At 37.6% G+C, this 16,751-nt stretch overlaps 1 protein-coding gene across 1 annotated transcript; it reads right to left on the bottom strand.

Annotated features, from left to right (window-relative positions):
- Positions 1–6,336: 6,336 nt before the first annotated feature.
- Positions 6,337–15,517, bottom strand: LOC121636967 (sodium- and chloride-dependent GABA transporter 2-like). The gene is made up of 8 exons (XM_041980832.1): positions 15,432–15,517; positions 14,933–15,104; positions 10,262–10,369; positions 8,232–8,366; positions 7,988–8,091; positions 7,036–7,131; positions 6,444–6,588; positions 6,337–6,351 (listed from the first exon to the last, which is right to left on the bottom strand). Exons 1-8 carry the CDS (start codon positions 15,515–15,517, stop codon positions 6,337–6,339), a joined length of 861 nt encoding a protein of 286 aa, XP_041836766.1.
- Positions 15,518–16,751: the final 1,234 nt, after the last annotated feature.

Below are 16,751 nucleotides of genomic sequence, written 5' to 3'. Positions count from 1 at the left end.
CCACCTAATGTTGAATAAATAAATAAATAAAAACAGATTAACTGTAGAAAAAAATGGGTCAAAGCGCCATCTACGGATTCAAACAAGGTGTAGTTTTTCATGATTAAACCAGACTTAGAGGTGGCCATTTGGGACATTTCACATAGAAGTTTGCAATATACACTTTTCACAGGTACATTTTTCCATACTGCATTACAGGATAGTATCGACACATGCTCAGAATGGGGACTGAATCCAAGTCAAGATAAATTTTTTTTATGAATAGGCTTGTATGAACAATGATTGGATCATAATGAATTGGCTTGAATTGATTTTGTCTGTAAAGTGCCCTGAGATGACTTTGTTTTGAATTGGTAATATGAAGGTAAAGCTGAATTCAACTGATGAGAACTACAGTAGCCAAATCATTTCAATTGTTTTAAAAATGAAGTTTAAAAAAGGTTACTACAGCTACAGCTTCTACTAATCAAACATTGCTGTAAGTAGTTTCAGGAGCTGAATCTTCTACCCTATATTCCTGTCATGTTTAAACTAATGGTAAACACTATTGTTTAACTACTTCTGATGGGATTTTTACTGAGACGAAGTTACAAAAATGGTATCACTGTCTGAATACAAAATAAACAGTTCGTATGTCGACCTCAGTATAAACTGTGCAGTTTAGCAGATTAATGCAAATTAATTTCACGTAGTAAGATAAAAAGGCTGTCAATCATGTAAAAGTTTGATAGCAGTAATCAAATACCTGTGTAATTCATTGTGATTTCATTTTATTTTATTTTATTTTATGACACCATAAACTTGACACTAAAGATAAATGATGTTAGCAAATTTGAAGGTGACAGGATGGCTAACCAGTTTTGTAACTTGCTATCTTGAAGTTTTTTTTTTATTTTATATATATATAATGGGATTCAATAGGGAAGTGTCCCCAAACTTTTGAACAGTAGTGTATATATATATATATATATTTTTCGGTATGTCACTTCTAAAGGAGAGTGCTTGGAGGTTTATTGTGATTTTTATTTTCAATGTAAACTGTTGTTTGCTTGCACTAAACACCGCTTTTGAGCTTGGGCATTGGTTAGGATGCCTTCTGCAAGCCTCCCTGGTGAGGTGTTGTGGGTATGTCCCACCAGGGGATGACCCAGTGAAAGACCTTGGACACGCTGGAGGGACTTCTTCTCTCAGCCTGGGAATACCTTGGCATCCCCCAGCTGGGAAAGATGGCCAGTAGGAGGGAAGTCTGGGTTTCTCTGCTTGGGCAGCTGCCAAAGTGACCTAAATCTATAGTAATGTATCATAAACCAATATTGCATTCATTAACTTTTCTGTTTCTTTGTGTTTGTGTGCTGTCATCTCACCAGCCTCACAGTCGCAGTAGATGACCACCCTCTCTGAGTTTGGTTCTAAGAGTTCTTTGTCTAGTTATCTTGACCACTCAACCCGAAATGTCACATTCACCCACTCACACACACACTCATACAGCACTTCTATTGTTATATACTAAGTATATACTAGCATATACTATACTAAGTTCTATCACGCACATTCATTTCCTAATAGCCACTTCAGGAGGCAACATGGAGTTCAGTGTTTTGTTCAAGGACACTTGTAATCGGGGGAAGCCTGAAATCGACTTTCAGATTGACAGACAACTGCTCTTCTTCCTGAGCTACAGCCACCATATTTTAAGATGTATTTTATAGTAATTAAATATATCAGTATCAAGTATAATACAATGTGCTATTTTAAGTAATTATTTTGTACCTTTTGGGACATTTATTGACTTGCATTTTTTTACATGTATTTGTGCATACTTGAAACCAGTTTGTATGTTTCTGTAGATTCTCTGTCATCCAGGTTCTGGCTAACAGCTTTGATAAAGGCAACTGAACTTGTTTTCTTGGTTCTGGAAGATGTTTAATCTCTCATTTTTAAGGCTCGGTTCTCAGTAATTAGTGGAGAGTTTCTGGCTTATAAATTCTTGAAAGGGTCATTGAGGTCACTTGTGTGTCACTGACTCACTCACAGGTGATACCTGAGTCCTCTTCTTCTCACAAATAGTTTTTTCCAGGTTAGATGACTTCCTTGACTCCTCTTTCAGACCACTCTTGACCAAAATGTGCACACTGCCATCTTCAAACATCCTAAAAAGCGATTAATTTATGAGATGTAGAATGATCCCAGAGTCTTTGCCAGGGGAGCTGGCTTTCTTGTGTTGTGCCATGAGTTTATGAAGTGGTTGTTTAGTTTTTCCTCTATGAAAGTCTGTGAACTGTAAACCATATGTCACCATTCAGTTTGGGTGAAACAGCTTCTATTTAAGGTGTTGTTGGGCTTGAAATAAACTGGCATGTTGAATTTGGAGAAGATCCATTATATATTTTCTATATGTGACATTGGCCCATTCACACCAGCCTTTTTTATTAGAATCTTAGTCCGTTTGCTTGGAAAGTTCGCTTCGTTTTGGGTATTGTGAATGCACAGACTCTGATTCGGATCAAAGAAGCAGACTCCTACAAACATGGGTCTCGTTCCACTTCAAGTAGACTACAAAATAAAGTGCATTATGGGTTCAGCGCACAGCATCGTAGATAAACGCAACCACAACATGAGCTTGTTTGGTACAATAGGCAGCTCTGGACAGGAGAAATAGCTTGCAGTCAGACGTGGAAGAACTCAGGAAAGTTGTAATAGAAACATTATAAACCCACTACCACTAGGATCTGATGCAGCTCCGTATCTAGCTGTTATGTACTAAAAACTGAAGTTGTTCTGCATTAACCAAAAGATGAACGAGTTTCCTTCTTTGTTGTGTGTTTCAGCTTCTCCTTCAGTAATTCCTGGTGCAGTGCCATGTCGAGCGGAGAATGGAACACGTTATTAAAAAGGTCCGATTCATTTGAGAAATACAGTATGAACGCAAACTGTGCCTAAAAAGAAGAACAAGAACCCAATTTAAGCCAGTGCAAGTGGTTATTTTATTTTATCTTAAATGTAAGAGCAGAATAAGATTAGTCATGTTAAAATGGTTTATTTAAGTGAAACATTCACCAAGCATTCATTCTATTTTTTAATACAATAAGCTCTAATTAGGTCAGCCACATGATAATGTGCGATACTGCAATAAAAACAAAGCAAATCATAATATAGAGATAGTTGGTTACTTAGTCTTTTGTTTCCCTCTATTTTAATAAATGAGAGAGAATAAACAAAGTATAAATCATTTTGCACCAAAGTGTCTGCTGAGCCTCATGTTGAAACGTCTTTTTTCCTTTTCTGTCTTTTTATTTGTAGTTTTTCAGATGAGAAAGTCTAGAAATCTGGATGACAGTGAATCTTTATGGACAATAATGGTTACAACTGGCAACCTTAAAACAGCTGCCAGAAAGAAACTTTAATTTCTTTTCATGGAAGTAGTTTTGACAAAATTCTTAAATTTTTGACTTCTCAATACTGAGCTTTCATTAGTGTGTAGTTTAAAATGGTAGTCCATTACTGCTAATTGTTCAGTTCACAGAGCAAGACTGAACTGTAAAACTCCAGAATGTATTACCTTTCACAATCTCTTAAAAATGCTTGTCTTGGAAAAACAAGTTTAAAATACATCACATTTGAAATGTTATAAGTTTCTCACATTTGCATCTCCATCTCAGCTGTACCACTTCCTTTGTAGTGACTGGCAACAGGCATATGAGAGTCGTCTGGGTTCAAAGGGTCCTGCTCAGGTTGCTTTGCTTTGTTGCTTGTCTTGTTTTCAGGGTGGCAAAGCTTCCCGGGTTTCAGTGGAAACAGGATCAGTTAAATGGTCTGTAAATGGACTATACTTATATAGCACTTTTCTAGTCATGTTGACCACTCAAAGCGCTTTACACAACATGTCACATTCATCCATTCACACACACTTATACAGCACTTCCATTGTTATATACTACACACTTTCTACTGTCACACATTGATTCCCTGACACAGCGGGAGGCAACGTGGTCTTGCCCAAAAACACTTCAGCATGGAGCCAGGTAAAGCCTGGAGTTGATCCACCAACTTTCCAATTGGTGGACAACTGCTCATCCTCCTGCTGAGCTGCAGCTACCCAGTTCAGACCATTCACTCAAAAACCCACAGGTTTCCTAAACCAGTCAGCCAGTTGTGCAAATATGATGTCCTTATGTTATACACATTGCCCAGCTTCCTTCCATTAACCTTACAATGAACTCGATTTTCAGTTTTAATAGAAGCATCTCATTGTGATTAAACAGATTGTCATGGGATTTGATGTGGATGTTAATGCCCCCCCTCAAGAGGAATTGTAATAATATTTGTGATCCCCTGATTTTTCATTACTCTTGAATGTTTGCTTAAAGATGCTGCCTAATCTTTCTATTTTTCTCTGGCTTTCTGAGCTAAATTTTAGCTAATCTTATACAAAGGTGGATTTTTCACAGCCCTGGTAAGTTTGTGCAACAACAACATATTTAGGATTAGATTAATCCACAACATATTTACCCATATTTGATAAGTCAATGCAATGCATAGCTTGATGAAGTTTTTGTTAAAAACTGAGTTAAACTTTTTTCTTTTTTCCTGCAGCCAGGTTTACATAAAAGAGAAGACGGAAGTTTATAACATCACTGGTGAAAAGCCTTGAAAATTCTCTAAACTACTGTAGTAGGCCTAAAGTGTGTACTCTAATGTCACAATCTGATCGCAAGTTGCACATCACAAGAGGTTCTAATATTTCAGATAGTATTTTGGCCAAAGGGATGAGGGAAATATATATATATATATATATATTTACACACACGTGGACAAAATTGTTGTTACCCTTCAGTTAATGAAAGGAAAAACTCTCAATGGTCAGAATTAACTTGAATCTGACAAAAGTAATAATAAATAAAAAAATTCTTTGAATTTAACCAATGAAAGTCAGACATTGCTTTTCAACAATGCAACAAGAGAATTATTTAAAAAAAAAATAAACTCATGAAACAGGCCTGGACAAAAATGGTGGTAACCTTAACTTAATATTTTGTTGCACAACCTTTTGAGGCAATCACTGCAATCAAACGATTCCTGTAACTGTCAATGAGACTTCTGCACCTCTCAGCAGGTATTTTTCATAAGCAAACTACTGATTTTTTAATGCATTTATCCTGCCTGCAGTTACTATCGAAGCAACATGCTGGAGCAAACGTTTTCAAGCACAACATTGCATTTTGGCAGAATGATCAAAGTTGCTCACTCCACCTGTCAGCTGGTAAATGTTATGTCTGATCAGTGAATGGGTATGCACACTAAAAGAGCTTGATGGCTTATCTCTCACTTCTAACATTTTCAAGACTGATTAGTGTCAAGCTTTATTGAGCAAGGTGACATGAGCAACTACATCAGCTTGCCCAGTATGTCTCCATAACGCCTCACACATTTGTTTTCAGAATTAGTTGGAACATTTGAATTTTTCTCATTGTTGTCTCAATATTTGCTTTGTTTCCAGGTGGTTCACCATTTATTTCTGCAGTATAGCATTGAGTTCCCACTTTACATAATACAATTAAATTTAAAAAAGATGAAATAGCAAGTTCTTTATTAACATTTTTTATACACAGTATTTAAAATATAATTTTAAAAAATCCTAAAAAAAATAAAATAATGCATTTGTCTCTTCTTCATAGTGCTTTGTCACAAAGAGGAAGAAAAACATGAGAAGTATTAAACAACATTCATTAATTAACTGCACAGTGTGTAAATCTTGGACATCTACAATATATGAAAACAATCAACACCCAAAAATGTTTGGATTGCTGCAGATTTTTCAGTAGCAAACTTGTGTAGCACAAACATTATAATTAATTCTTAATTCTTTCTGAATCCTGTTTTGGAGCATCAGTAATTACACAAGGCAAGAAATAAAGCATCAAGCTGGGAAAATATATGCTGATTGAATTGAAATCCCCCAAAATTTAAAATATATATATATATATATATATATACATCTTGATCAAGATAAAACAGTCAAGATACTGACTGTTTTATCTGCATGAACAGTGCTCAAGAGTTAGCATAGAAACAGCATATCCAAAAATAAAAACAACAAATACACATGTACACTTTTAGGATTATTAGAAAAGGAGTAAATCTTTTCAAAATGCTGCAAGTCAGATTTGATTTGGGAAAAAAGAGTTATTAACAGTCTGTTTACAGTAGTCAGAGCTCTCACCTCTGTGACAAGAAAGAGGCCAAGATAAAAGCAGACAGTGCAGAGACAAAGCAGCAGCAACTCTCTGCGAAAAGATCTTGGAAACACGCAGTGGAACATGTCTGTGGCTGAGGTCATCAAGCACTCACAAACTACCAAGACACATAACAAAGAAATACTGTGGGTGAAAGAATATAGTAATATATATTTATAACCTCTCATTGCACATTTTTTCTTATTTTACCTGTGTATCAGCTCCCAACAATATGACCATGATGAAGAAACATATAGCCCATAACTGAGGTAAAGATATCATTGCTACTGCACAAGGTTGTGCAATAAATGTCAAACCAGGTCCTGTATGCATAGGAATTAATGCAACAGATATAATTTAATGCAGATAAAAATATTTTGTGAATCAGAAATAGGTTGAAGGAATAAAACCCACTCTGAAACCCCTGCAGTATTTTAATTCTTTTAAGTATGGATCAACCACTTGCAGTCGAATTTTACTGGGCCTGAGGAGCATGCTGACTAGCTAGCATTTTTATTTATTTTTAGCATTTTTCATTTTAGCAGCTCTTATCACTGCAAACTTAATGATGTCTGAGGAGTCTAAGACTTTTTCGCTGAAAAATGAATCGATTTTAGAAAGGAAATGATCCGATAACAGATTTGTCTCTAAAAACTAAAATGCAAAAACGCATTTTTCCTGCCCCAACATCAATCTTTAAAATGAGCGCACACCTGTTGATGATGAAAAATTATTTACTGGCACCCCTGATCACTCACTGTTAAATATAAAGTACAAGTGCTTGTCTTACCAGATGCAGAGTCCCTGCTTATAGGACATGAAGCCCAAACCAGAAAAGATTGCAAATCCTGCAACAAAACTGGAGCCACCATTTACCAGACACAGAACAAATGTGTCCCTAAGAAAACAAGAAAAGATTTAGCAAAAAAAAAATTAGCAGCAATGCAAAAGCCATTTCAACATCTGATGCCACTGTGTGGAATGTTTAAATGAATGAATGAATGAATGAATGAATGAATGAATGAATGAATGAATGAATGAATGAATAAATAAATAAATAAATAAATACAAAAAACATATCCACATAAACTTTTCTTTAAAAGAAATTATTAGCAGTATATGTGTTGCAGAATGTTATTTACTCTGCCTTAATGGTAAATGTTCTCCTTTCCCTACCACAGTTCCTACTCATGCAGGTTGAATTAAACAGGGAGTTAATTGGCTGTAGATACAGTATGATTAGGAGTTTGTGTATTAGTAGTTTGTATCATTATCTCTGTGGTGGACTGGTGACCTTGTACAGGGTGTACAATGTTGTTTGCTCTTTGTGAACTGGGATAGGATCTGGCTCCCAGTGACCCTGAACAGGACAAATAGAGATGGAACGTTCTCCCTGCTGATTGTAGTAAAAGTACACCATGGCCACAGATGACAAAATACACCAAGTACTGCTGAAGATAAGTGATAGAAGGGTGACCAAATTGGAAGATTCTTTATGGTGTATATACCCACATTAGCACTGATCCCCTGGACAATGTGTTGGCCAAATCCTGATCAAGTTCTGGCTGATTTGACCATTGTCTGCAAATTACTTCCTTACCCATATTTCCTGTCTCTAGATGTTAATCAAGATTGTTAGCTGTCTGATTAGAACTGCATGTTTAAGACAATTACAAACAAATTAACTTATGAGAACCAAAGAGAAACATTTTGCTTCCTTTCAATTGTGTATTTAAATAAAGCAAAGTACTTATTTGTAACAGTCATTGTTATACTGATTATAACTTCCCAAAGCAGTCAAACTACCCTGACAAATCCCAGAAGAGAAAAGAACTTGTGCACCTGCGTCCACCCAAACCTATGCAGATGCAAACAAAGTTCATAGTAAATATTTTAACTTCTGTAGGAAAAACAAATATTTTAAAGACCTTGGACCTCTATGGGAAAACTCTTCAGATTTATCTAGCACTATTATGACTGTTTGCCTTTATCACTTACTTGCAGGCTCGCCAGCCTTGTGGGGTCAGGATACAAGTAGAACACTATGCCATTCATGGCTCCTGGCAAAGTTAGCCCACAAGCTAACAGGACAACGAACATCACATAAGGAAATGTTGCTGTAAAATAAACCACCTGTCAAAACAATGTAAGGGTAAGTTTATGCTTGTAATGCAGAACACTAGAAAAATTTTATTAAAGACAAATCAGACTATATATAAGAGCATCTGAAAACACTGTTGTGGTGGCTGCAAACCCAAATTAACCTAACCTTACCATATCGCAACCCTGCCTTTTCATAGAATTCCGTACAATTTTGGAGACCCTGCACCTTGTACTTAATTCTGCTTGACTTAGTGGTGTTGTTCCCAAAAGAGGAGAATTTCTTGGGCCATCTAGTGGTACCAAAAATGCAACACATTCAAAAGTTGAAAAGCAAAATGATGATTTTTGGGAAAAATGTAAAACTGAACCTGACAGAAACACAGAAGCTACCAATAAGGAAGACAATGGGACTTTGGGGAAGCAGCTAACAATATACATTTGTTTAATAACAGTATTAATAGTCCAGACTGATTATTACAACAATGAATAATGCGAAAGTGCATTTTGTGAGTCAGTTTTTGTATTACGACTGTCTATTTTTTATAGCAAAGACTGTTAAACTTAGTTATACACTGTGGACTTGACCGTTATACCAAAGTACAGTCATTTTCCCCGTGCACCCTGTTTAAAAATCCCAATTGCATTTTTAATTTAAGAAATATAGGCCCAAAGTGAAGACTTTTGGCTTATATTTGAAAGTATCCACACTAACATGTGGAACCTTATAGGTGCTTAAATAGCAAATGTTACTTAGCCCAGTGCCCTAACAGAAAATGAGTGAAATCTGCAACTCATTCTATCATCAAATAATGTATTTCCTCTTTGGTAGTGTTTTTCTAGGTCTTTACTCCAGCTGTCTTTAGTTATTGCTTGTTTGTGTTTCTTTATGGCTTTACTTTTATCTTAACAAAGTAAGATGTAGTTGGATTTAATTAAGATCATGTCATGGCATATTGCATCTGGAAAAGTTTCCTGCAAATCCATAACTCTTGAAAGTAATCCTCCCAACATGTAGACACAAAGTAAAAAAAAAAACGGGCCAAGCATAATATCTTAGCAGAGGTAATACACTTTGTGAGTGCCATTAGAAGCTATGAATATCCATGTTTCCCATTGCCTCCACGTGTATCACAGAGGATGTTGTATGCACTGGATCAGAAGTCATTATCTTTTTTTTTTTTTTTTTTTTGCTGTCCTGGTTTGATGTTATTAAATCTGCTTAAGGTCCAGCTCTGCCATTTAAGTGTGTTTGTTGGTAAAGACTAATCTGACCCTTTCTGTTCACACTTGACCTTAGAAATAGTACACAGAAAGTTTTACTCATGCATCAGGAATTAAAATATTAGGTTTATGGTTTGCTGGTTGTGGCATCTTGCTCCATGATGTTCCATTACATCTTTTCCCACTAGTGAACTGGGATGGTTATTTGCATACCATATGAGAAGAGTTTTGTTTTTAATTATTATGCTGCACCATTGTTGTTGTCAGTTAACGTCTGGGGCCTATCTTTCTATTTTTTTTCAGCATGATGACATCTCTCGGCTGGCCTGGGAACGCATTGGGATCCCCCCGGATGAGGTGGTGAATGTGGCCGGGGAGAAGGACTTCTAGGCCACCATGCTTAGGCAGTTGCCCTGTAACACGATGAGAGGAAGAAAATGGATGGATGGATGGATGGATGAATGGATGGATGGATGGATGGATGGATGGATGGATGGATGGATGGATGGATGGATGGATGGATGGATGGATCTGCTAAGAGTTAATGGAGTTATAGTCCATATCTATCTAGGAAACAGCTTTAACGATCTATTTATATTTAAACCCTTAAAAGACAGTTCTGCCTATCAAAAGGCTGTTCACAGAATTGTATGGGTGTAATTCCAAAAGCATTTTAATATGAATCCCTCCAGATGTTTCTTTACCTTTCCAGTGGATCTCACTCCTTTCCAAACACAAAAGTAGCACAGGATCCATGCCAGTAACAGACATACGGCCATTTCCCACCTCAAACTACCAATCTCCTCAATCCCCTGGAAAAATACCCACTACTTGTCTCCTAAAAAAAATTATATAATACTGGTAAAGCAAGTTAACACATGTGGAAATGGGACAACTTTACACACTTTAACTCAAAGGTGTTTTCATAAACATTGCTTGATCTGGTTAGTACTACTAGTTATCTTCTACCACTTGTTTTTTTATGAGGCAACTGAACATTTATAGTTTGCATATACTGTATATATGAGTAAACATATTCAGTATTTTAACATTTATGATATCAACTCATACACCTAATATGCAAAAATGGGCATTTTCTCTAGAATATACATTAACCTATAGAGCTGAAAAAGTAGCTAATATAATATGCTTTAATTAACAGCCTAAATTTAATGATAATTTGATAATAATGTTTGTCAGAATTAATGCCATTCCTTAATTTAAGTACAGAGTTTTGTTATTTACGTAATAAATAGAATAGAATAGAATAGAATAGAAATACTTTATTAATCCCTTCAGAGAGCCCTCAGGGAATTTTGGGTATAATAAAGCAATTCTATGAAATCTGAACTTTTTATGACAAATTTTTACTGGATTTTACTTAAAAAACACAAAACTCACCCCAAATGCAAATATTGTCACTGTTTTTATTACTTGAAATGTGTCCCTTCAAAAAGGTAAATGCAAAAAATAAAATAAATACATAAAAATCTCATTTGTGCTTTATTTTTAGTGTTCTGTTTTCACATGACCTGAATTTAACAACAAATTATGTTTCTCCTTTACAAATAAGGACAAATTAAATCAAGTCGGTACAAATTGGTAAGTATGAGTTAGGCTTGTCCTGCAGCTCTGTGCATCCTACCTGCCTACCTGTAGGATATTGAAACTGAAGTACCAAAATAAATGAATATGAAAACACATCATTTAGGGTCACTGTTAAATATAACTAAACCTGTTAAACTGTTAAATAAACCTAGTTTCAACAGTTTGTAACATTATCAAGACATTTCACAGCTGTAAACCAAGTTGCAATGTGTCATGGTCGTGAGAGGAAAGAAGAAACCCACTAACTTAAGTCTGTGAAGGTCTTGGAGACCCAACATTTTGACATGGTGCAGCCTGGAGTCAAAATTTAAGGCTGTACCACACTCTGCCCCATTGACAGGTTTTTTTTTTTCAAACTAACTTATTCTCCTTGAGAGTGTTCTTATGGTCCCATAAGATAATGTCTAATGTAATATGTTTTGACAGAAGTTGCAACAACATCCCTGTCTATCTTGTATGCATGCACATCATAAAATTATTGCAACCAGTCACTGAAAGAAACAATCCGGTTTGCCATGTTACATTATCCAATTTTTTTTTACAAAAATTTGCAATTACAGTAGGTTTAGTTATGTTATGAAAGCTGGTTATTGTTCATGGAGAACGTAAACATAGCATATTCTGCTTTTTCCTGGGTGACTGTCAAGGAGAGGAGAGAGTGCAGTTTGTGACTCATAAAAACGCCACATCTTAATCGTGCACATTAACTTATTGATGTTGCAGTAGTTGGTGCATTTTACACAAATAACACTGTACCCCTAATTAAAGAATGACATAACTTTTTCTGTTTATTAGTCATGAATAATTAATTAAATTTTCAGGAAATGTCAGAAATTGGCAAGTGATTTCATATTTGGGGTGATCAGGATCACTGATCACCGATGCTTTACTATTGGGAGATAGGGATAATTTTGCCATTACAGCTTCTAACTCAATAGATTATGTCCAGAGTCATTGGGAAAAAAACAAGTTGGTAGATGTTAAATTAAAACAGCTAACCCATATCACAGCTGTAAGATAAAATGTGAGTTTCTTAAGTAGCTTCAAGACTATTATAGCATTTGCTTAATTTTCAGTGTCTAAGGGTATGTTTCCAGGGTCAAGGATTCTAAATAATTCTATTCTTTCTATTCTATTCTACAGTCATTTAGCAGACGCTTTTATCCAAAGCGACTTACATTTGAGAGTAAGAACAACACAAGCATGAATTCAAACAAGATGGGACGTCATAATTAAGTGATAGTCAGACCCCTTTTGAGTCCAGTTGGACCCAGGTGCTGTCATGTAGTGCTAGTGCAGTGCATATAATTTTTTTTTTTTTTTTTTTTTTTTTTAGTCATTTTATTTAAATACAAGATCACTATTTCATCAAACAATATCAACTTGGTCATAAGTGCATGATTTCATCACATAATATCAACTTGGGCATAAGTGCATGATTTCATCACACAATATCATCTTGGGCATAAGTGCACACAGCTTCTTCAGTACTTGGTTGAGCCAAAAAGCTGGACAAATCTTTCTAACTCATTTAGTTAAGCTAAATGTGGAAATGCTCCTTAAACAACTGAGTCTTTAGCTTGGTCTTAAAAGTGGATACGGACTCTGCGGATCGGACGGAGTTTGGTAGATTGTTCCACCACCGGTGAACAACAGAGGAGAAGAGTCTAGCTACTGATTTTGCGCCACGTTGTGGTGGGAGCACTAGGCGTCTTTCACTGGTAGAGCGTAACTGTCGAGAGGGAGTGTAGCTCTGGATTAAGGAGTGAAGGTAGACCGGAGCCGTTTGGGTTATTGTTTTGTAAGCCAGAAGCAGAGCTTTGAATTTGATGCGTTCTGCAACTGGAAGCCAGTGAAGAGCAATTAGCAGCGGAGTGACATGAGCTCTTTTGGGCTGGTTGAAGACCAGACGTGCTGCTGCATTCTGGATCATCTGCAGAGGTTTAACTGAGCATGCAGGCAGGCCAGCCAGTAAGGAGTTGCAGTAGTCAATGCGTGAAATGACCAGAGCCTGGACCAGGAGCTGGGTCGTGTGTTCAGTCAGGGTCTGATCCTCCTGATGTTGTAGAGAGCAAATCGGCAAGACCGGGAAACCAAGGCAACATGGTCCTTAAAGGTCAGCTGGTTGTCTACCATGACACCAAGATTCCTGGTAGAAGATGTAGGCACTAGTGTGATTGAGTCAAGCTGCACACTTATCTGTGGTGGTAAAGAAGGACTGGCTGGAAAGACAATAAGCTCAGTCTTGGACAGATTTAGCTGAAGGTGGCAGTCCTTCATCCATGCGGAGATATCAGCAAGGCATGTTGATATTCGCATTGAGACGGTTGTGTCATCAGGTGGGAAAGAAAGGAAAAGCTGAGTGTCATCTGCATAGCAGTGGTAGGAGAAACCATGAGAGCTAATGACTGCACCGAGTGAGGAGGTGTATAGGGAAAAGAGAAGAGAGCCGAGCACCGAGCCCTGAGGCACCCCTGTTGTCAGCCCATGTGATCTGGACACGCCCCCTCGCCAAGATACTTTGAATGATCTCCCTGTGAGGTAGGACGTAAACCACGAGAGGACAGATCCTGAGATGCCAAGCTCCAAGAGTTTGGAGAACAGTATATGATGGTTGACCGTGTCAAAGGCAGCCGACAGGTCCAGCAGTATAAGGACTGAGGATTGACCAGTGGATCTGGCAAGCCGTAGGGAATCAGTAACTAACAGGAGAGCAGTTTCAGTAGAGTGACCTTGCCTATATCCAGATTGATATGGATCAAACAGGTTGTTGTCTTGGAGGAACTGTGAGACCTGACTGAAGACGGCACGCTCTAGTAATTTAGACATGAATGGAAGCAGTGAGACCGGCCAGTAGTTTTCAACCTGGGCTGGGTTGAGTGTGGGTTTCTTCAGCAGCGGGGTAACCCGAGCTTGCTTGAAGGCAGAAGGAAAGACACCGGATTTAAGAGAGGAGTTGATAATATGAGTTACTGCAGATTTGACTGTAGGTTAAAGTGCTCTGCAGGATGTCAGAGGGAACAGGATCAAGAGGACAGGTTGTGGGTTTTGAGCTGACTAGAAGTTTAGAGACTTCGTCCTCATTTAGACAGCGGAAAGAGCAGAGTGAGGCACCAGTAGCTGGTTTGGCAAGGCTGACTTGGTCAGGCTCAGTGAATTGGTTACTGATGGTAGCAACCTTTTCAGTGAAGTAGGAAGCAAACATTTCTGCAGTCAGCACAGTGGGAGGCTGAGCATGTGGTGGAGATAGAAGAGAGTTAAACGCCATGAACAGTTGTCGTGTGTTGGGAGCATTGCGGATCTTGTTCTGATAAAAGGCTATCTTGGCCGCCTTTAGGCTGGATGTGAAAGTTTCAAGTTTTTGCTGGTACTCAGACTCAAATAAGATGCGGCATCTATCCTGATGATTGAAATCGATAGTGATATTAGCTTGAAGTGTACAATATGCTTGCCTACCAATTGGCAGTGGATGAAGCACGCAAACTGTATTTCTCAGAGTTAATCTCAAACAGCAACAACTCTAGAATATTGTTTAAAACAATAAACTTAGTTACTTGCCCTCCTACCCCTCCTATCGATGCTTCTGCTGCAAAATGTGAGCAGTTTCTCACTCATTTTGTTAATAAAATTGCCAACATTAGGAATAACATTCCACCTGCCCCTGGCAACTTCGATGTCCTGAACCAACCTGGATCCTCACTGACACATTTTAAACAAATTTATTTATCCAACTTAAAGGATCTTATTCAGCATGCAAATCCTACTACCTGCAAGTTAGACATTCTGCCCACTAGATTTTTGAGGGGCATCTTCGACACCGTGGGTCCCCACATCCTCTCTATTATTAACAGTTCATTGTCGTCTGGTTGTGTCCCCCCTGGTCTAAAGAGTGCTGTAGTTCGACCGATTCTAAAAAAGCCCTCACTTAATCCTCTGGACCTGAACAATTTCAGACCTATATCAAATTTGCCTTTTTTAGCCAAACTTTTACAAAAGACTGTTGCCACCCAGCTGACCGAGCACATGAACAATAACAACATGTTTGAAAAGTTTCAATCCGGCTTTCGCTCACACCACAGTACCGAAACTGCCCTTTTAAAAGTCACCAATGACCTGCTCTTACCCGCTGATACTGGTCTATGTTCAATTTTAATTTTACTTGATTTAAGTTCAGCATTTGATACAGTTGACCACACCACTCTGTTAAAGCGTTTCAGAAATTTTATTGGCATTACTGACTCTGCATTATCTTGGTTTTCCTCTTACCTTTCATCCCGGTCATTCTCTGTAGTACTTGGAGAGTTTTCATCTTCCTCGGCCCCCCTATCATACGGTGTTCCACAAGGTTCCATCCTTGGGCCTATTTTATTTTCCATTTACATGCTTCCCATAGGTCAAATCATTCAAAACCACAATATAAACTTCCACCTATATGTAGACGACACACAACTATACGTCCCGCTGCCTATGAATGACCCTGAATCATTCACTCGCATTTTTAACTGTCTTTCCGACATAAAGGTCTGGATGTCCCAAAATTTTTTAGAACTCAATGAATCAAAAACAGAAATAATTCTATTCGGTCCATCTCAAGTCACTCAAAATCTCACTTCTCTTGGTAGTTTATCCAATCTGGTAAAACCATCTGCCCGTAACCTGGGGGTTATTTTAGATTTGCAATTTGATTTTAGCCCTCAGATTACAAAGGTTGTCCAATCTTGTTTTTATCAGATTCGTAATATAGCCAAGATCAAACATTTTTTTTCCCAGTCTGACCTGGAAAAGGTAATACACGCACTAGTTTCCTCCCTGTTGGACTATTGTAATGCACTATACTCAGGTTTAGGTCTGAAGTTGCTCAGTCGTCTCCAGCTGGGCCAAAAACTCTGCAGCAAGACTTTTAACAGGCACTAAAAAACATGAACACATCACCCCTATCTTAGCTTCCCTACACTGGTTACTAGTCAATTTTAGAATTGATTTTAAAATCTTATTAATTACTTTGAAAGCCCTCCATGGTGTAGCCCCCACCTATATTTGTGACATGCTCTCCCCCTATGTCCCGGGTCGGTGCCTGTGCTCCTCAGGTCAGAGCCTCCTGACTGTGCCCCCCTCCCATCTCCTCAATAGAGGAGACCGGGCCTTCTCAGTCAGAGCTCCTAAACTTTGGAACTCTCTGCCTGAGGAGCTCAGGGCAGCCAACACTGTAAGCACTTTTAAAACTAAATTAAAAACTTACTTTTATAGAATGGCTTTCTTATTGTGAATTTGTTTTTATTAATTAATTTTATTGTCTCTTTTGAATTAATGTTTTATTGTTTTACCTTTGTGTATGTGTTCTTAAATGCTGTGAAGAACTTTGTTACTTTGTTTCGAAAAGTGCTATACAAATAAAGTTATTATTATTATTATTATTATTATTATTATTATATGATAGTTGGTATGGGGTTGGTAACTGGGTGGATTGCCTGTTAGGGTTTTTCTCAGGTAAGTGACCCTATGGCTTGGTGAAGGTCTGCACTCTCTGAGTTCTTCTAGTTTCAACTTAATTTTCAAAGCCACTCCCACAGTCCAAAAAATGCATGT

This window comes from Melanotaenia boesemani, chromosome 3 (genome assembly GCF_017639745.1).
Source record: "Melanotaenia boesemani isolate fMelBoe1 chromosome 3, fMelBoe1.pri, whole genome shotgun sequence".
Lineage (NCBI taxonomy): Eukaryota > Metazoa > Chordata > Actinopteri > Atheriniformes > Melanotaeniidae > Melanotaenia > Melanotaenia boesemani.
This window is presented reverse-complemented; position numbering and strand designations above follow the sequence as displayed.